We start from the raw sequence: 22,221 nt of genomic DNA on the forward strand, positions 1-22,221 counted from the left end.
TACATTCACAGTGTCCGCTCACTAGACAACGGATATAAACATACTTATATACATTTTTTTTTGTAAATACATACTTATTATACATATTAACACCCAGACCCATCACAGAAATTAAAATTGAACTAAATCCAAACTTGATGCGATTGTGTCGTTTTATTGCGAATTACCTTCCAGCTCCATCATCAGACCCTGATTACTATATAGAATTAAAGTACTCATCAATACAAAACGAACGAGCCCAAACTCGATGGATTTAAGTCGTTTTATTATAGAGTTCCTATGGCCACCTTCCAGCTCCATCATCAGATCAGCTCCATGTCATCATAATATTGCATGGTCATCCAAATCACATGTGTATGCGAAATTTCAGCTTAATCGGTTGCCCGGAAGTGGGTCTTATTTCAGCTTGCAAGATTCCACCCATACAAATATGAGCCAGTCACTGTAATATGACGTCACGCGCATAAAATGGAGGGCCGGCCGCCGCCCGCACTTTTAAAATTCAATATCTTGGAAACTAATTGACGTATCGAAATAATTCTTTCACGTGTATTTTTTATTTTTAACAGAGAATACAAAAAGCTAAAAAACAAAATTAGTGAACATTCTTCATTGGCTTCACGGCCTTGATAAGTCGAAATAAGTTTATTAAATGTATGAAAAAAGTCGTTTGATTCTCCATGGTATCGCTTGTCATTTCAGAGAATTGGTCGGTGCTTTTGTAACAGTCAGCCGCCGAGACAATGTGCCTGACACGCCCGAAATCAGATAACGCGGGACGTTCAAAACAACTTATAAGGTATGACGTAAGAGTCCAATCGTCATGACTAAATACGAGAACACACTTGTCTATTTACATATTAGCACAGTCTTGTCACGCTTCCTGGGCTACAATTGTTATGACGGTGACAAATAGGGAGGAATTTCACACCATTGTTTTTATTTTACTATAACGTGCCCATCGTAGAACACGCTTAATTTAAATACGCAATTTTGTTCGGTTTAAATTGTTAATTTATCACGGAAAGCTTTGTTAAAATATAACCTTGCTTTCAATTTTCGAGTTGTCTTAGCGATAAGGGGACTAAGAGGTAAGCGGTTCCTTTATGAGTTACGAAATTCGTGCGATTGATGGAAAGGATGGTGCTCTGCATTACGTAAATTAGCATTTGAGGTAAAGCGTTCGCCTGACGTAGAGATGGGCGGGCTGATACGAGGCTCGAGGCGGTTGGCCACGATGCATTGCCTGTGCGCAAACTTCCGTAACAGTATGTTTCCATTATCTACTTAACGTGGGTGTAAGATTATTTTTTATTAGAGCAATAGGTACATTTTTCTTACTTCTTTGCAGTTTCTTATTTTAATATTGTAAGTTATTTTGTGAAATCATAAATGACAATTTACAATCGCATCAGAATAAAAGGAATTTTAAATGACGTGTCATGATTATCATCATCATTCAACTTATGTCAGTCTACTGCTCGACCCATAACCTCGCCTAAGGAACGTCACAAAGCATATTTTCCTTGTTTTTCATCCAGCCGCTTCCTGAGGTCGTCGGTTCTTCGAACGGGTGGGCGTCGTCAGGCCACATTTGCTCTCTATTCAAGAACTCGTTCACTCCGCATTTTGTCGAATTTCTGGCGAATATGGCCGGTCCATTGCCACTAGATTATGCTACATTTTTGAGTGACATTTAACGTTTTTACCAGATATCTTCTATTCTTCTCGCTGAGCAATGAGCATAGTATGGTCTCTCCCTTCTGACGGGGAGCCCACTACCACTGGTCGCTTGTTTCCAACGAGTCCGTTTCCCGTTGGGAAAAAAATCCCATCGAGTCACACTGGTACATCAGTGCCAGAAACAATGTACAAAATGCTTAAAAAATCAAAATAATGAGGTAATCTAAAGCTTACAGTAGGAGGTTAACAAGTAACCCAACGAGTAACAGGGTTACTATGCAGATGCATTTCCCGAAGAAAAAAAGTGTGAGGTGTGACAGTGGACCTGCAATCTGACTGGTCGTTATCAAGCGGGCCGGTCGCGCGCGCAATCAGACCGTTGCGTGCATCGTCTACGTCGTTCACAAACTTACGTTTTCATCTAGTACCGTTCCATATTGCCCGTAATTGGCCATTAATTACGTGCCGATTATTTAAGACACTTTAGCAATACGATTGCATGTTATTCGATTTACCGTTTTGTAATGATAGCAAGAGTTCCCATATGGAATTGTAAGATTACTGCATTTTTCAATGAAACTTCGTGGAAACTTATGCAACATAAAAACTTTAAGGCATGTTTAATATTCAATGTCAATGCACTTATTACGGCTAATAGTCGAATTGCGCAAATAATATTTTATTTATGTTACGGTTATGCATTTCACACATCAGTTATCTAACATCTCCACCGTCATAATTTGTTGATGAAATGTTACTAATATGTGTAATTAGTTATTAAACAAGGCAATGAATGGAGGAAGACGCGGCCTCGGCCCACAGCATGGAGGCCGAGCCGGCGCTCGCGCCACTTAGCTCGATCACGCGGACTTAATGCTTTTCCAACTGCCAACATATGTCATTATGTTGGCTACTCATCTTCATAGAAAAGAAGGTCTCTAGGTTTTTGAAAACCGCAGCAAAAACTTGCGCGTTTAGTGACGGTTTTACTTTCCATTCTTCATACCGTTAGGTTCCGAGCAATTATTGGAAGTTTTTCATTTCCAGTAACTTTGGACACCTTTAGAATTGGCGATCGAAAAGCTTGAAAATGACAAATGCATACAGAGACGTCGCCTTGAGTAGGTAAGTTATTCCGTGCGCGTTACGTATGAATCGCTTGTACGGTATGTTTTATGTTCCGATCGCGTTTGCGCAATGTGATGTCACGGCGCGCTGTCTAAGTAATTCCTCGCCATGTACCTACCACCCGCCACCCATTGAGAGTGTTAGCTATTCATATAAAATGGAAGTCATTTAGCTATGTGATTGCTATTACAGATAACACCGTCTATTGTGCATTGTATTTCACATTTAAAACGTTCATATCCAGCGATTAATAGAGAAAAATTACGCAACAGATATAGCACGTGCTTATTAGATAAAGTAGGTACCCTAATTTCCATCGTCTACTGTTTCATATTGATTGGTCTTCATCTTGTATTTTAATATATTAGTTAGTCGTCACGAGCCGGGCAGTCGCTTTATGTGTACCGGACCTAAATAAAGATACGCAGATAAACAAGTTATAAGATCGCAATAAAAACAGGCCAACTTCATTATGCTATTCCTACTCATATTTTTTGTGCAGCATTCTAAGTCAAGAAACTAATCAAGCTGGACAATGAAATGACGTTTAGCAGATTATAAAAAGCTCTGTTGATATTTCTTCAGTTATTCTGACAGAACTTGACTACGTTCTTTCGCTCTATCTACTCGTATACTCGTATTAAACTTACGAGTTCCATTTAACGTCTTGTGATGTAACGATCTGAGTTACATTGCATGAAATCTAATCGTTAAAAGCATGTAACCAAACAGTGCGTGTTTTTCCTATCTCAGAATGAATCTATGATATTCATTACATACACATATGATGTTAAATAATAGCTTTTCTGAAATTCTACAAAAATATAGTAAGTAAGACGTACATAGGTATTTGGTTATATCGGCTTAGGTAATGTTTTTCCATAAATTTTACTCCGCTGTATAGGACATAAACAACTTTAAATATTTATAAAATGTGTCACTTGTAAAGGCAGTGTGTTGACTCAATAGCGAGTCTTGAGTCACAGTTCCTTTCCGTGAATGAATGACCAATAAATTACAGAACTGCTGTGCACACAGGTATTCAGACTATCCTAAGCTTAAATTATAAGACTATTTCAATGCGCACAAACATTTGGCGTCGTTGGGTAAGTAATATGAACGCATTTCTGTTGGCTCAAATATTTGTTTCAAGAATCTTGATGCAGTTGAAATTATAACTAGGCTAAAACCTAGCCATTAAAAAGCATTTAGGTTGTTGATGTGCATGCTTGTATATCACAACAACAATATTGGATGCAGGGCTCTACCAACAGGCCAATCTGGAAATCATAGGGAAGCTTATTCAGGAGTACGTCTTGTACCTGAAATGATGATGATGAAATGAAATATTCTACTTAGGATATGTAAAGTAGTGTTTACTTCGAAGTCAGGAAACGCATAATACAGTAGGTAAGTTAAGTTTTTCGTTTTCAAGTACAAACACCTAAGGCATAGACGCATAGAGCATAAGGCGCAATGCGTAGGCGCATACCGGCCTTGCGCACCGTCCACGCTGCCACCGCTGCCGACTGGCATTGCCTCGACATCAGAACCTAATATGGCGCAAATTGGCCGCAGGATTTGTCTGTTTGCGCATTGTGGTTTGGTCGTGGTTTGAAGCTAACGTAAACCGCATTGCATTCTGGTAATAAGATTGTGATAATGCTGGAATTCCGAAACATTCCGCTGTATCTTCGTCCCTGGTTCGTAACGGAATTTAAGGGTACTTTCTTTAGATATGTAGAGTAAGTAGGTAACTGGCTGGTTGGCATAGAATATAGCTGGAGATTATTTTCATGTTGGAAAGTGTCATAGTCCTTGCATTGAATAGCGATCGGTATAGACTGCGCTAATACATTTTGGCAATCATGCAAACCTAAGTAACATTAACTCCATAGACCTAGGGTAATTCATATTGAAGTAAGTATTTGTTTCATTATCAATTATCATAGTCACACGTGATAATCGCTAGACAAAAAAGAGAAAAAATATGTTTTAAACCGATGTAACTGTTCTATCTTACTGTTATAGGAAGAAAGTGTCGATCTTCCTCTTTGCGTTAAGCTTTATGATTTTCCGGTACAGCTAATAGCTAATTAAGAAACCATTAAGCTAAATTAAAAATAAGTACTGCCATTCAGTGATGCTTAAGAATAAAATGTTCTAATTTTATTAGTCCAAGTAATTTCCTTTAGCAATTTATTGACAACGTTCTCGACTACAGTTAATCTAATTACTATAGTTGTGAATAGAATAGCAAGACGGACTTTAATACGGGCTGCAACACGCACTTTAGTAGTATTTGCAACGTTACCTTGCCAGTCATGTGTGTAACTTTTGTGTTCTAAAAGTTGAGAAGTTCGCACTAATAAGTTACAGCTAAATTAAAACTCAAGTTTATGTGCATCAATTATTTTAATAAGTTAATGTATCTGGTATAGTAGGTAGATCCAGAAACAAAGAATATTAAAACTTTAACTGAAAGCAATTTCAAGTCAGGATATTTTCAATTATTCCTAAATCTTAACCTTTATTATGGATCGACTCTACCTAAGCTTTGTCAATTATGAAGCTTTCGTAAAAAAGTCTATTGCCCGTTTTCACCATCAATCCCTAATTTTTAAGTGACCCCTATGGTAACATATAACAGAAATTTTGTTTTCAAAGGGGTCACTTAAAAATTAGAAATTGATGGTGAAAACGGGCATATATCTTCCGAAATGGTTGATAAGCTTAATAACCTTCAAATATATTATCTAACTTCACAGATAACAAATGGAAGCCTCTACCATAATATGGGAGTAAGACAATGACAAGGCATGGCATAAAATTAATTTCTATTTATACAGTTGCACAGCTGATCAGCCTACCTCTACCTCATTTACATATAAGGTATGCAGGCACCATACTCAGCGGTGTGTATAGTTCACTTGTCGACAGACTCGTGAACAACATTGTATTTATAAGTTTGAATTTTTAAGTGTACAATGCAAGACTTAATTGGTTCTTCTCATAAATACTCTATATCTATAGGCATCAGTTAATGTGTTCAAACTGATGCATAGAGACGACGTAGCACCTCAAGTATAATAAATAGTCAAGTAGTTAGTTAATACCTAGGTATCTTGTATTTTTGTATTACCTAGGTGCTATTTTCCAACAAAATATAAAGTTTTATGTGCTGATGTAATTGGAACATTAAACTTGTAATGTGTATTGTAATATTGCAAACTACTTTGCTAATAAGACTGAACGGTATTTTTTATTTTAAACGACTGCGTTTGTAGGTAGGTAATTTCTGTAGCCACTGATCCGACCTTATACAATTCCAAAGAGGATAAATGTCTGTAAGTATATGTTATTCCTGGAATGAACATACATTCTGACATAGATTATATGCGCAGGAACCTTTCCTGACGCTTGCGGACCAAAATCATCGCGTGTGGAGCCGCGGGCAAAGTTCGTACTTTTCGTAGTAGTCAGAACAATTTACGTTGTTTTACACAGCCATAAATTATTATGGATGTGGATTTTTAGTATAATACCTACCTATATTATGTGTGGTTTGTATTAACCTTGACAATGACAACGATAAATATTGTAATTTTGCTGTTGGATGATGATGAGTCTTGCATCAGATTCAATAATATGCCACAGTAATTACAACTTTACAAGTTACTCGAGGTCCATTCGGGACATTTCCATGTATTATAAGTTGTATTTTAATGTGTTGTGCCAAATAAACATGTTTTTATTTATTTATTTATTTATATGTGTGTTAATAAAGTTATTCTTATTCTTATCCTATGTTGATTTAACTAAGTATATTATTATTATGTATCAGACAACACTGAAATTGTGACACACTGAAATCATTATTCAACAAAATGGAATCTTACAATCGACGGCCATTAGACATCTTTATTTAATGTGAACAATGAGGTATAATATAGTATAATACATACATCGTAATTCCAGCAATGATTAAACAGATGATTCAAAGTTGTACGTTTTGAAGAGTAAATACGAGTGTTATAGTAGTTTTGTATTATTATATTGTGTTTGTTTAAGTTTACCAATGCCGGTAGTTTCATAAACGCGAACATTGAAATATGAAAACTTTTTTACTTAATCACATAGGAAAGCAGTTGATTAATTGTAGAGCAAAAACGAGTATAGTCGTCTGATAGGCGTTCGTGACAAAAAGTATTAAGCTTTTAAAAAATAACAGAAAATATTTAACTATGTTATTGACGAAAATAAAGAAAACACTCTTAACTCTTTGTGATACTAAAAGAGAATAATTTTGGCCCGTATGTGTGGTCACAAACATAGGAAGTTATGGGCGAATAAAGATAGCTAGGCCTTCATTTTACTATGCTTTATGATCGCAAGTGGATAATATTACTCAATAGTAGGTAAGTAGGCATTCGGTGTATGAGCCCATTTCTTCTAATATCTTTTTATACGTCCATATAATTATAGATTTATTGATAAACGAATTGGTACATAAAATATAATGAAAAATGTAATAAATAATTTGAATCATGAATATTCTAATATCAATAAATAGTGTTCTACAAATATTTTAAAACAAAAAAATTAAAGCACATTTTCTAATACTATTGTTCTTCGATATTAATGTATTTCTTTAATAGCTTAGACTTTATAACCTTGTGCATCTGCCAATGTAATTATTTGCATTTTAATGTCCTACCTTTAATCGTGTTGGTTGGTAGAATAGGTTTTCCTCCAACGAACTGAACAACGCAAAATAGACTCTATGCGTATTTTAATAAAGGGTTGGTGTTAGCCAACGTTTTTAATAGTTTTTTTAGCGATAAGTATTGGTAACTCATATTAGCTAGGCTCCGATCGCGTGGGTTACGGTTTGTTACAGAAAGGTTATTGCCCATCCCTCGGGATTTAACACTATAAAATGATAGATTCAAAGTTTATTATCTCTACATAGATTTACAGCCTCTTTAAATATCGATATTGGGTTGTTTTTTTAGCTTTTTTGTATTAAGAAAATATTCTAATAGATTTGCTATGTACGAGTACAATTTCGGTACTGATGTTGAGTTCAAGTTGAGTAAACAAAAAGTAAATAACTTGAATCGCGACCTTCTAGTAGGCGTTCAAGAATAGACACCTTGACGTTTAGTCATCTCATCGAAACAACTTAGCATATGTATTTTATCAATTGACACTCAGTAAATGATAAACCGAGCCTGCATTTGCGTTATAATGACGTGAGTACCATGAGTCGATCCACCTATAGGATTACGGACCTGTTGACTTGTGGGATAATAACTTGAAACAACTTAAACTTCGGTTACCTGTGCCCGCGCTGGAACCAGCAGCGCGCTGGCGAAAAGACAACTCCACACGAGCCACATGTTTTAGCACTTTGACAGTTCGTTCAAGTTTGACAGTTGTTGACGGCGAGTTTGACAGCTGGCGCGAGGTGTCAGAGCGGCATTGCGGACCGGTCTGCGCGCGGGACGGAGCGACACTGCGCCCGCAGACCGAGTTACGAGAACAACAAACTTTACTTTCTGTGAGCGGATGAGTTCACACTGGAGTTCTAATTTGTACGTAAAGCATGGTTTACCATAAAATACGGAGATATCTGTAATCAATGAACTGTGCAAGAGGTAGTAAAATTTATGAGATACTAAAACTAAACACGGGAGAAAATTATTGTTTATAGTTTGCTATAGGCAATTAGTAATAATTACTTTAATTATATGCTTACTCATCCTAACACTGTGATTAGGAAACTAACGTAATTATTTGACTCTGATGCATTTGATGCACATTTCATTGCAATAAAAGAAAAATAAGAGTACCTAGAATTGTATAGTAATATTTTTGTATTATATTTGTATAATTATATAAAATTTGTGTATGCAATGTATATCTAAAAAATATGAGCTTTAGGTAGAAAGCGCCCTAAAGTTTCAAGAACAACTCATCGTTGAAGTACGAAAAAACTTGAATGTCAACTTCGGCGTTAATAATATGCAATGCCCCAGTATACGGTGATATAACATTGACCAAAACGGCGCTTGTGGCTCAAGTGTGCACGCGGCGGGCACGCAACGCTGCGTCCGCGGGCGGCGTTACGACACACGCACACTTAGGTGTGTGTTAGGTGTACACTACTACACTGCCACTCCACAGGTATACCACCACCGATCCTTCCAATACTCCTCCGCATTGTTTTTTCGCTTTTATTTCTTAAACCCAGACGCAGCGAGCAAAAAGGATCGGCCCTAACATAACCACAGTTTACGTCTAGTCGTAAAATTTTAAACCACGAGTAATGGGAATCGCAGCTCGCTCCGCGTGTGATGTAGATAATGAAAAGGTTAACGAATTCGTGAATTTGTGCGCTCGTAGAAAATTGCTACGAACCTTTGGCTCGGGGCGTCCTAGCGAAGAATTCAACGCGCGCTCTTGCGCGGGATGTTTATAGTATTTAAATTTTTTTTTGTTAACCCTTACAGATATTACTTTTTGTAAATATGCTAATTAGATTTGTCTTAATTACAAAAATCCTAAGTAGATACACAAGTAGGAATTTGTAGAAGGAATGCTGTGAATAAAATGACCGCCAATGGTCTAGTCTAGTAGCTCTACTTTGTGCAAAAGGACTTTACTTTGTATTAAACATATAAACTTCAAAGTAGGTATCTAAATGTTGAAAAATGTGTTTTTTACTGCTGGAAATGATGAATTTCGATGAAATAAGTAATCTAAGTTTTATGCACGATTCAAAAATAATATTAATTGTCAATCTGATGTCAAGAGTACTATAAAACAACTAATCTGTGCTTGGTAATAAAATCGTGTTGTGTACCTATTTATTTTTTCTCACTTGCACATTCGCGAAGTTTTAAAAGACTATTTGTTGTTTATAACTGCCGTTATTGTACCATTACGCAGGCTCATAAACACAAAAAGGATAACACACGTTTTATTACCGTACTGAGTTTAGTTTATGACAGTCACCGCACCGTGCTAGAGAGTTCTCTGCACTAGTTTATTAGGTATCGGACTTTTTATAGGCAGTTGAATATATCGTCTTAGAAAATTAAGTTTTGACTGAGTCATGAAACAATAAAGCTCGACGTTAGCGAAATAACTTTCAGGTAGAGTCGAGGCGCCACCTAACAAGCAAACTGCGCAACTGTGGAGGCTTCGAGATAAGTCCTCGGTATGCTGATAGGTGTCGCCTCGGTCGCGGAAAACGTTCCCGCCCAAAATCAATATCCTGACCGGCTGCGCCGACCCGCCGTCTCGCCATCAGTTCTAGAACAGCCCCCTGGACCATCACTTTGGTGCCCCTTGCCGCGCTACAGTGCCCGCGTATTCCAGACACTCGGAATTTACTCTCACCCGTGAGTATAATCTCTAAATTTTTAATTCACTCTCATTCATTGAATAATGAAGCTTCTACAACTAATTTTCATTCATAAAACCGACCGCGTGAACTTCAAAATGGCCAGTGTTTAAAGTATTACGGAGCAGGGTTAAATAGGACTAGGTATATGGGGCGGGGAATGACCCCGTTGGATTTTTGACGGGTTCAGTACAAACTGGAAAGAGAATGGAGTAATTGTAACACTTTGATTAATTTTTACACAAGGTAAAGCCAAATTAAAGTAAATACGATACGCTGTCTACTCACAAGTATTTATTTTCCTTTAATGTTTTTATTGCAATTTCATTTGATTTATTATAAAATACAAAATAGGTATTATGAATTCGAACATTTGTTTGCGAAACTTTAGGTTCACAATATGGTTTTAAAACTGGTTTTGTTTTAAAATTCTTTAAAACTTGCCTTGCTGTTTAATCAGCGTGAAAATATTATTTCTTGCAAAATATAAAATCATTCAAGTTATTACGGGACTATTTTCAATTACATACTTAATCTGACATTAAAATTAAGAAACCATTTTTAAATTTTAGTTTTTAAGTAATTTTAAGTTTATGTCAATATATTACAAAATTATTGTTTATTAAACAAAAAAAAGAAACTTATAAAAATAAATATTATTTCGACGATTACTATTGAATCAAAAGTAATTTGTAAACACCGATAGAGAATTCGTAACATATTTCTCTGAAAGAAATCAGGCCACAAACACAATGGTATCCTTTGGGAAATTGACAATTGCCGGAGAATGAAAACTGCGTCCTTTACGTAATCGCTTGGAAAATAAAGCGTGGATATACCTAAATGTTCCTGTTTATTTACTCCATCATTATCTTTTTGATTTATGTGAAAGGCCTGAAGCGTTTAAATTATGTATACTTATCATACTTAGATACCTACTACATTATTCATGTGTCATGTTAATGTTAGTACTGTTTTAGTACAGATTTATCAATTTAACACTATTGTATTCGGGCTTATGTAAGCGTTAGGTATGGACTCAATCTGTACGCGGATCACAAGACAAGATAGCGACAGCCACAAATTGATCCTGTATAATGGCACGCGACGGGCGCCGAGCAATGAATGCCTTACAAATGTACAATTAATGAAGCTCTAGTTCCGCGGAGAGCACACAAAGGATGTAGGAGAATGTATTCCTTGAATGGGTAACGTGAAGTGGTAATCAACTATTGTAATTCAAGTGACAATTTACCCAATCAATGATTTGCCATCAAAATAAAAATAATAGAAAAGAAACGATTATAATTTACACAATCAATTTCACCATAAAAATGTGGCCAAAAAAATAACCCTCCTTCTGGCGCAGTTGGGTAAAAACCTTCACAGTATATCCTGGCCGCTCTGGCAGCATGCCAGTAACTGATTTTCAGCAGCAGCAAATACGTTAAGATGTTAATAAGCTTAAGTTATTGTTATTGTTAATAGAAAATAAGTAAAATTAAAATTATCGATTCAGGAGTTGGTAGTCAACAGTCACATCACATGGCATGAGTCAGATCGCGTGGCGTTTATCTGCGTCGTAGTAGTAGCGATTTCGGAAACGCCTTATCTAGAGTACTTATCGATAAAGTGGACAGATTAAACCAAAGCCTTAAAATACTAGTGATTACTTTCAGGTTAACACGCATCAACTGGTTCATTGAGTCAATTAACTGATTCATTCTAGAACAGAACCTTGCCTTATACAAATCCGTGCTGTCTTGTGAAGTTAGAGATCGAGTACGAAAATAAAAGTAGTAAAACGGTATAAAATAACAAAATTAATGAAATAAACATTTCACAAGTAAAACATAATAAACTAACAAGTAATAAATAGCACTATTAACTATATATTATAGTTTTCCCGAGATATTCGTAATTGGCCGTATATTAATGTAACTAAACGTCAATGTTAACCTTTTGAATAATAAATCGTACCACGATTCGGCATGTGCAGAGGGTGGGGCAGTAATTCTAACGAATGAGAATTAGTCAAGCGTGTGTGTTTTAATTGCTAATATTGTTTTAAAGAACATCGTAAAAACAATCATTGTGAAGGATTAATGAATTTTGCAGTCGATTCTATTCAGTTTGTTTTGCCGAATAAGCGTAATTTTTTACGCTCGGGTAGTGTCAGTTCCCTGGGGCCAGAACACGTCGATTTTCAATTGTTTTTATACTGTAACAATGATTGTGAAATGATTTGAATTGCTAAAATTCAATTAGTAATTGAATTGGTTCATACACGCGTGTTGTAACTAAACAACAAATTAAACATATAGTATCATTGTAGGTAATACTGACTTAGTTATTTCTCCCTGAGGACAAACGCCTATTTTACGTAATTAGATTCACGATTAACGATGGACTGTTAAACCATACATTATTGCTAAAAATGAACGACACATTGCAGAGAACTTATCTACGCCTGAATATTGTGTAGTCTTATTGACATAACTACGTAGCCAAGCCCTAATCGAATCAAATAAACTTCTAAGAAGTTCTTTTGAAAGTGCTAAAGTAAGCACAAATGAAAATATTGTCGAAAACTTATTGATATAGCTATGTCCCGAGGCCCGTCTTGCGTCGATTTCCAGTAATTGTGTTCACGATGTAGCGATGGACTGTTTAATCGTGTTACGCGGAGCTTCGCTTGCCGTAATAGCGTGTCCCGAATTAATTTTGCAAATTGCTTAAGAAGTACAATTTGATAATGAGTTTGATAAACTTTGAGATTGGACTGGTGTGAAGAAACAGACGTCCAATATAACTTACATTGTTATTTATAAGATTACTAGCGACCGGCACTTCGCACGGGTGCTAAGTATACATATAAACCTCTCTCTTGAATCACTCTATTTATTAAAAAAACCGCATCAATATCCGTTGCGTAGTTTTAAAGATCTAAGCATACATATGGACAGACAGTGGAAAGCGACTTTGTTTTATACCTACTATGTAGTGATAGTGAAGTACAATATGAATTAAATATTTATCACTTTAATACGTTTCTCTGGATAGGTACCTAGTACCTACTTCAATAGTCCGACACCAATACCGTTGGGCTATATTATAAGAAATCTGTGATAGAATTAGTTCCAAGTTCGTTTCTTCGTATCACCTAATAAAAGAAACTACCTACTAACTTAAGTTGTAAGAAAATACAAACAAGTAAAAAGGAACAAAAAGAGCCCTAATAGGTACAACTTCGCCTTATTTTATTACCTAGGTACCTTACCTTATTTTATGTAAGCAAAGTTTTAAATAAATAAGCCGGGGCAGACTGACATAGTTTTTTACACTTAGGACTCGTGAAAAACAACCTGAGGTATGAACACTACCGCTTTTTGTTCCATTTTGTAACAACTGGGGCACTTGTAACAGCTTGGTCAGACTTTAGGCGTGAGTTATCATACGCGTTTTTCATGACTCCATTGTTAAAATCAACAAAAAATTTATATGTAGTTATACTTTCCTTAGTGATGTTAATTCGAGGTACGGACTGCAAATGGGTTGATATTCCCCACTTAACGTTCCTCAAAATGTGTAGGTGTGTTGAAAGTAATAAACGAAAGTTGTCTAATTGGTATTGTAGGAAAACACACGTGAGAAACTCTTTTTAGCGAGGCTCGTGTAAAGGTTTACCGAAATAACTCGTAGATTACGTTTTAGCCGGCAACAGAATCGAATTTCTGAAAAAGCCCGCATTATTCGGATGGCTGCCGATGTAAGCGCTTCAGAAATGTTTAGTCTAACTCGATAATAAGCGTATCTTGATAGCTTTGTAACATAATTTAATTATTATCTGCTCAAAATATAAAGGAATGGTCTTCAACAACTTGTTTAAGTGGTTTTATATCTTTTTCTAAGAACTAATTAAATGCTAACATTATTTAGTTTACACTTTATCTTAATCTGAACGCATTATTAATGAAAATTTAATATTTTCCATCAAATGTTACGTAATTTGTTTGCGCAAAGTGCTCATAATTTTCAATAAGGACTTACACGTGGCAATTTGATCTCTACACAATTGAATGGAAATGTTTGCATTAGTAAATAATTATTGGAAGGAAGCCCTAACACGTAGACGCTATTACACATCGAGGCAATTTCGGCCCTCGAGAGTTAGCACGTGCCTCCACGAGAGGGAAAATAATTATAGTAACAAGAGAATTTAATAAGGAAACTACATCTGTAAGACAAATCACGATTAATGTTAAAACTTACTTTCAGTTGCTCCTCGTGGGTAAAGTAAAGAAGTTTTGTGAATCTTTTAAAAGTTTCTAAGTACTAAGTTAGGATGCTTAATAAGGCGAGTTTTTCATTCTGTTGATCGAGCTAAATAAGTAAGTAGTATAATTCAATTCCACAACAAATTACTAGTTTTTGTACAACGACATAGTAATTTGGCCGATCTTATAACGGTCTTTTAAAATACATATGAAGATAAATAAAACGAAAGAAATTGGTCAAGAATCTTAAATCTGATTCAAATGTTTTCTGAAGGTGACTCTTGATTAGTCATTCTACGATTATCCGGATTAATATTTCCCTCGCGTTCTTAAATTTTCAGTTTCCATTTCCCAAGGGTGGAATTTAAAAGAATCCCCCTGTTCACCCAATGGAATAATTCTCCATATTTCTAATCTCTAATTCCCCCGGTATAAAGCTTTGTGTTGTTCTGTCAGTCGGTCAGTCAATTACAGTAACTAAGCTGCTATGCTTGTTTTTATACATAAGTATAAATAACTTAAGCAAGTAATATAAATGTCAAGCTTTTCTTTTCATTTCATATAAGTAAAGAATAAATAAATTTAACATGAAACGTTGCGCGGCACTGATTCATAGTGCTCCTTACAAAATGACGAATGGTTCACGCGAACGTTCCATTATTTAGAATATACTGGCATGTAAATACGTTTTTTTGCGAAATATAAATGCTCGTAAAGAACTTACCGTGTTCGAGTAAGTTAACATCACAATATGTATGAAATAATTAGGAGCGAGGATGATTGATGGAATGCTATAAACTCTGGGGCGACGCGTTACTAAATAGGTCCGGAAAATGCAATAAAGTTTAGAGCGCATAATATAGAGGCAGCATTGTATCCATTATATTGTAAATTACTTTACCACTATATCACTACATGGACTCATTATTTCAAAATTGATTTAGCGTCGTACAAATCGAAAGTGTTGCAGGTAACAAGGAAAATCATTGTTTTCGTCGCAGCTCTTGCTTTGTCGCGTCGTACAAGTGTCGCGCTTAGCGGATCGATCCTGGCGGGAACACCACACGAGTTCAATTTGGACTCCAGCCAGAGGGGTGACCGGGTCGCTATCGCCATTGCGTTCCCTTTTATATGCTGCGAAATTTTCTGCGTAAAATAAGAGCCTCTGACTAAAACGACAATGTTAAGTAGATATCATCAATATCAACCGCCCAAAACTAAGTTAGTATTATTTTTCTTTCTCAGCTAATTTACATTATCGAAATTGAAATCTGGGTAGGAATACGCTTTTGCTCGGAACTCTATTTGCTTGGCGTATTTTCAGCTTTTAGTTTAGCGTAGCAGTATTGATTCCCACCTGCTCTATGAGGCTTTCATAAGCAACGGACACAAATGAAAATGCATGAAATCATTAATTTAGTGGAAGGTTTTATTAAAGAAAGTACCTACTTCATCTTTCAGGTCAATTCTTGATAACCCTCGGATTTAACCACTTTTTCAGTTTGTTAGTTTAGGTACTTTTCATTTTTGTAAACTTTTCTTTCTCATCATCATTAATGCTAGCCGGCCATACTTTTTACCCTTATTTAGTGTCCCAATATAATATATCTTTTTCATACATAATGAGGGTCGGATTAACGACGTCGCGTCGACATAAAGCGGTGCTATGTTACGAAGGTCTATTTTAGGCCCCAATGTCACCCTGAGAGGCGAAATTTTCGGAATTATGTATTAAGTTTTATTAACACCAAATTCTACGAATTAACGATATAATATTTCGAGAGTATAATGTGGACTTGCCACACGTTTAGGCAGCTGCAAAATTAATATAATTTAAAAATGCAAGGATTTTTTACCGACTTCAACAAAAGAAGATGGTTCTTAATTCGGTTGTTACATATTTTTTAGGCGTCGTGGCCTTCGTCACGACATTTTGCTGAATGGGGTTTCATTCCAATGCAATTACGACAGGGTGGCTCCGCTCAGTTCATTTCTTCTTTCCTCATATTTTCCTGTGCTGCAGCTGTGTTTAATGTTACCTACTTACGAGTATGTGCTGTTTATGACAGTTTATTTGCTTCTTTGGTTCTGGTGTATTATAAACCTACATTTTTAATGGTATTACTTGTTCATATAACATTTGACCCACAAAAAATACTTTTTTTTTCTATTGCCAATACGAGAAAGAAATTACTGTACATCGAAATAAATCTCATAACTTCGGAAGCAGGAATTTCTAAACTGCTTTCAATGGCTCTGTAATAGCTAGCAGTCCCGTGGGAGCTCCCGAAAGAGGCCGCAACATAACAATCTGTACTTGACCCCAGAAATGACTGTTGAAAAATTCTGTCCCCACTCCCCAGCTAAACGGCGCAGTTAAATATTTTTTCCCCAAGCTAGAACTTTTGTTGTTTAGATTATTTAATGAGATAAAACATGCCTTTAAGTTGTTAGCATCTACAGATTATAAACCTACCTCGTTCGTCAATGGGATTGCCATTAGTATACATTTTTACAGCATTCAATCTCGGAATACAGAACATTCAATAAATATGTTAGAAGATAGATTTGTTGCTATTGTGCTACGTTCCGGTCATATGATTAAACATTTGTATCAACTTACATTATATCTGGTTCACATTGGTTTTTCATTTAGAAATAAGTAGATCAAAATATTAATTAATCGGCGGGATTGAAAATGAAAATTATTTATTTCATTATAAGAATTCCAATAAAATGTAACACCTAAATAGACTTCGTTAGTTATTAAAGGTGACTCAAGTGACAGTTATAAAAAGGTCAAATGGTTTAGAACTGCTCTTAAGGATCGCTGGAGAAATATCTCTACTCAAGAGTCGGACAGCCCGCGTCATAAATAATTGCAAACCCTCGCGAATTCTCGACTGAAATTCAAACTCCCCTCTTTGCACAAAAATAAAAAGTATCAGGGCAACCGATTTTTGCATTTTAACATTTTAATGGTAGGTAGGTTAAGTTAACCTGAGATAGATCGACTTTTCTCATGGATCCCAACATAAATGATTGGTTTTTGTTGAATGATATTTCCTTCAATTAATTGCGTGAGATAGAGTTAGTTCATATCTCACGTTCATAGTTATTCGAATTGGTATACTAACGCACGAACATATTTGCTTCCAATATAATGCATTTGAAAAATTTAGGCTCAGCTAGTATTGATTTATCAGCGATTTTTTTAAATATGTGAAGAATGACGATAGTATTAGATAAATAAGAATTTAGTAGTGTTTGCTTTTTTAAACGTTATTTAAAATAAGTTTCTTTTCAACAGGTTACCCCACTCTCCCCTCCGTCGTGTTTGATCACCTCGCTGTCCCCCTGATCGCTTCAGTACGGCTGCAATTTGCTGCTAACCTGCTCCAGGTGAGGCGTTACGTAACCGCTCTGTGGATAACCACTATCACCATAAAAGAGAATAAGGGTTTAAGAATTTTCCTCCTTCAATACGCGTTGGCGTAATCTCGACATGAGTACCTGTGCTCAGTAGACCTTACACAGAAAAGTATAATCTTATTCGATTTAGACTAAGTTATTCCTTTATCGGATTTAGCAAGCTGTAAGAGTAACAAAAATATGTTGAAGCTGTAACTTTGACCATCACAAGTTTGAAGCTGAGAAAATGATGAATAGAGAAATGTCCCGTGAAATAAATGACTTTTACTATTCCATATAAGACGAGACAATGCTTTGGTGAAAGTCATTAGGGATTTCATATTATAATGGAATGAAATTGAATGATAAATACTTACTTATTATTAGTGGTACTTTAGTACTACTTGGTCTATCAAAAACTATAAGTCAATAAACAACCAATCCCATAAAATTTCGCTATAAACTTTACACTCGTTAGAAGTAGGTATGTTTACCAACTCAAATTGACAAGGGACAAGACAGACTCCCAAATTATTAATAGTGACAAACTTTAATTGGTTTCGGGATGGTATCATGGTATGGGTATTATAAATTAATGTTTTGATTGCGTAGGCGTCAAAATAGAGCGTTCGGGGTGTCCTGGGATCTGTGGCCCGCAGGCCGCGACCACATCAACCCTGTCTTTCTCAAGCTTCCGGAACTCATTCACCACCAATGTCAATTACCTGAAACGAAGGTATGTAAGATGTTAGTACCAGTAGAGCACTATACACTAATGGAGAGTTTTTAAAACCTTTAAAATAATGGAAGTAAAATGACAATAAAGTTCTTCGCCACAACCGCTTATATAATTCAACACGTGCCTAAACGTGCAAAATGCGGGCTAATACCCAATGTTAAGCCTAGACGCAGACCACCACCGACTTTTAGTTGGCCGATAGTTGGCTCGGGCTGTTAATCACATGGGCATTGGGCATGTATGTAAGCGCGCACATTTCACCGATTTGGTATCGGTCGATTCTTTATTATACAAATTAAAATCGGCCCCAACTATCGGCCGACAATAAGTTGGTGGTCTGCGCCTAAGCTAAAACTTTGAAATTCAATCGTACCCATGACAAAAAATCTTGCATTCGTATCGCTTGTGATTGTGACAAAGTGTTCAATTGTTTTGTGTTGTTGTTATTTTTTGTAAAAATAGCCGGCCTAATCTGTAAGCTGTCAAAAACTCTTCGTTGCATGCAAATTGTGTGAATTTAAACTCTTGGCATGTTAAATTCTTTATAATCTTCTGAATAATAAGTTATAACTGATTTTGTGGTGTTTGTGCATTACAGGTAATTGGAATGATATGCATGTGCCTTGAAATTGCATGATTTTAAGTAGTTTATTTGTGTTGTGTTAGTCTGTGTGATGAGAAAAAGAAAAACTTAACTTAGTTTTCCTCTGCTATTGTCTCAATTCCAATCAAGGAAAGCCTCTGAAAATTTTGTCTTTGCGAAATTTATGTTTTAGTCTCAAAAATTCTTCCTGAAAATAGTTCTGTTTAATAAATGAAAAAGTTTCATGGCTTATGAAGTACAAAGCAGCGTTATAATATTATATTGAGCATGTCTGTAGACTAAAATATTGACCAAAAATAAATCGAAGCATGCTCAAGTCAAAATAACATGAAAACGTCTTAGAACGTTTAAAATTGCAAGTATGTAGGTAGAGTAGTTACAAAAAGCTTAAAGACCGATAGCTTACCCGTGGAGTCAGTAAGATAACTCTACACAAACACACAAGCATAATAATGACAAAATTGAAAATATCCTATTATCTATAATATCTACAAGCAGTTTTTAATTTGAGCCAATAAAATGACGTTACAGTAGTATTACTTTAGATTATTGTTTTTAAGTCAACTATTTATTAATTTCTATTGGTAGCGATGTTTGTTGTAACTGACTCAAATTAAAATCTGTGCTATTTTAACTGTTGAAAATGTGCAACACCGTAAAAAGGCCAAGCCGCTTCACCTCGCTGCTTCCAGCTCCCTTCCCGCACTCGATCCAGCCGTGTTGGCAGGTCCGCCCTCAGGAAAACGTTTACGTTACGTTAACGTTACGTCGGGCATTTTAATGGACTTTAGACTTACATTTTACATTCTATATCGTATGGATACAATACGACGAGAAGATAAAAAAAGGTTTAAAATATAAAAAAAACAGTGAATGGTCGGTTAGCACGCTGCCGCTGCCTACACGTTAACCATTTTTGGTATTGTTATGTCATACGATTGAATAAATTTATAAATAATCGGTAATATTATTTCGAAACAATAAACTTTCAATCGATCTCAGAGCGATGACCTCCCATCCTTAAAAATATTATTTAACTGTGTTTTTTAAATATAAATGACACCATAAATTAGTTAATCACACCTACGTATGTCGAGCCTGGTCACTAAGTACATATTTAAAAATAAAAGGGGTTTCGACCGAAAAAGTTATAATTAGGGTAAACCTGCCAAGACTCGTCCCAGCCTGACCGCAGCGTCCGTAGCCCACGTACGTGTAGCGCCACTCATCAGCTCCGAACACGCGCCAATCACGACCTGTGGACCATCACTTTAAGTTAGTGTTGCCGGAGTATCGATATCCCCGACGATAATGTACCGAAAGATTTTTATTTTTTCCCGTATTCCTCGTTTTCAATATTTGTAAGTCAATATTATGAGTTTTGGGAAAAGATGGCGTCTGATTGTTTCTTTTTTAAATCACGCGGCAACACTACTTTAAATTCCATCGACAGTGCATGGCGCTTCATCCAGGTTTCTTTGTCGTGACTCGATGTTGCTTTGACGGCAATTTACTGTGTACTTTATGTTACTCGTATTGTACTTCAAAATTTATCTGAAAAATGTCAATCAAATCAGGTGTTAGGAGTTCAAATTGGCTGTAAGTTAGGTGAAAATGAGTGGCTACATATTGTGCGTGTCGGTTTTCTCCTTCCTGTGCGTGTCCCTCCTTGGCGTGGCGTGGCGTGGCGGCGTGGCGTGGCGTGTAGCTCAGCGGAGGCGTTGCGCAGATTCAGCTCGGGCGACCTGCAGTCGGAGTGCGATGAGGGCGAGGTGGATCCCTACACCGGCCGCCCGGCCACCACCAGCCAGCCGAAGCCGCAGGCCCAGAGGCCGGTCTCGCAAGGTGAGCTCTTCTAATATTTATCATTTAATTTCCTACTTCATAACACACACAAAAGCAATAAACAGTACACCTACTTAGCATACTTTTGTGACAGTAAATTACATTTCTAATAAAAACTAAATAATACTTTTATACGCGTCAGTGATGGAGCTTTCCGATAATGCTTACAAAAATACACAATAGATTTTATCGATAGACATTATCGAATGATTCAACACTACTAACTTTAATGTGCTTTTTATTATTCATTATTAAATGCTTTTTAAAACTAACAATGAAGACATTAAATGCGGTGACTACCGAGCTCTGAATGCAAGAACAGTGCCCGATCAGTATCCAGTGCGTCACATTCAAGACTTCGCACAGTGTTTAAGTGGTAGTAAAGTGTTCTCAAAATTAGCATACTATTTTCTGAGCGATAAGCTCCTAATACTTATCTACGTTATGAGATACAAGTTAGATGGATGTTGGAATACTGATAAATGTAACAAAAAGCGGAACGTGACTTACCCAAATTCGTTTATTTATTCCAAACACGCAGCGTCAACTTTTCCTATTAATGGGAAACTCTATGTTACCCATAGTAGTCAGAATTTCACATCAACGAAGGCGAGTTTTCATTTGTTTGCAATACCATGAATTAATTACGGGGTCTTCCTTCGTGAATTACTTCGCAGAAGGTGAACTAACCTGAGTTAATTATGAACCTTACAACTCGTTGCGGTCAGGTGCTCGTACGGACACCGCAAATAACACTTTGGGCACGTGGTTCACCCTTGTTACCGTTGTATCCTCTTAGACTGATTTGTCTTACACTTTGTTGGGTCAGATTTTGTTTTATTTGTAGGTAAAGACTTGAAAATGTAGCACCTTCTGACATATTTGTAAAATGAACTACCTAGATACCTACATACAAACAGTGGGCAAACAGATAAAATACAAATCAAACTAATTCTAAGGCTGAGTTGCACCATCTCACTTTGACCGTAACTTTAACGATAACCGGTGTTTTTTGTATGGAGTTTGACAGATTTTTGATGTTTGCCAAAGTTAAAGTAAGATGGTGCAACCCAGCCTTAGTTTCCATATAAATCATCAACTCATATCATATGGAAATAGAATC

The 22,221-nt window shown here is 36.2% G+C and overlaps 2 protein-coding genes across 4 annotated transcripts in view; one reads left to right on the forward strand and one right to left on the reverse strand.

Annotated features, from left to right (window-relative positions):
• Window positions 1-8,333, reverse strand: part of LOC135088650 (uncharacterized) — a 24,775-nt gene extending 16,442 nt beyond the window's left edge. For all 3 annotated transcript variants that reach the window (XR_010261070.1, XM_063983577.1, XM_063983576.1), the window contains exon 1: window positions 8,154-8,333. Coding sequence is in view for 2 of the 3 variants with exons in the window: in XM_063983577.1 (XP_063839647.1) it covers window positions 8,154-8,213 (60 nt within the window). In the remaining variant the exon portion in view is untranslated. The remainder of the gene's footprint in view (window positions 1-8,153) is intronic.
• Window positions 8,334-17,662: 9,329 nt separating this feature from the next.
• LOC135071363 (synapsin) overlaps window positions 17,663-22,221 on the forward strand; it is a 75,890-nt gene continuing 71,331 nt past the window's right edge. Inside the window, exons 1-4 of the mRNA XM_063965153.1 lie at window positions 17,663-17,690; window positions 17,810-17,959; window positions 18,523-18,646; window positions 20,983-21,098. Of these exons, the coding sequence (XP_063821223.1) occupies window positions 17,663-17,690; window positions 17,810-17,959; window positions 18,523-18,646; window positions 20,983-21,098 (418 nt within the window). The remainder of the gene's footprint in view (window positions 17,691-17,809; window positions 17,960-18,522; window positions 18,647-20,982; window positions 21,099-22,221) is intronic.

The sequence above is a fragment of the Ostrinia nubilalis genome, chromosome 4 (genome assembly GCF_963855985.1).
Source record: "Ostrinia nubilalis chromosome 4, ilOstNubi1.1, whole genome shotgun sequence".
NCBI classification, from domain to species: domain Eukaryota; kingdom Metazoa; phylum Arthropoda; class Insecta; order Lepidoptera; family Crambidae; genus Ostrinia; species Ostrinia nubilalis.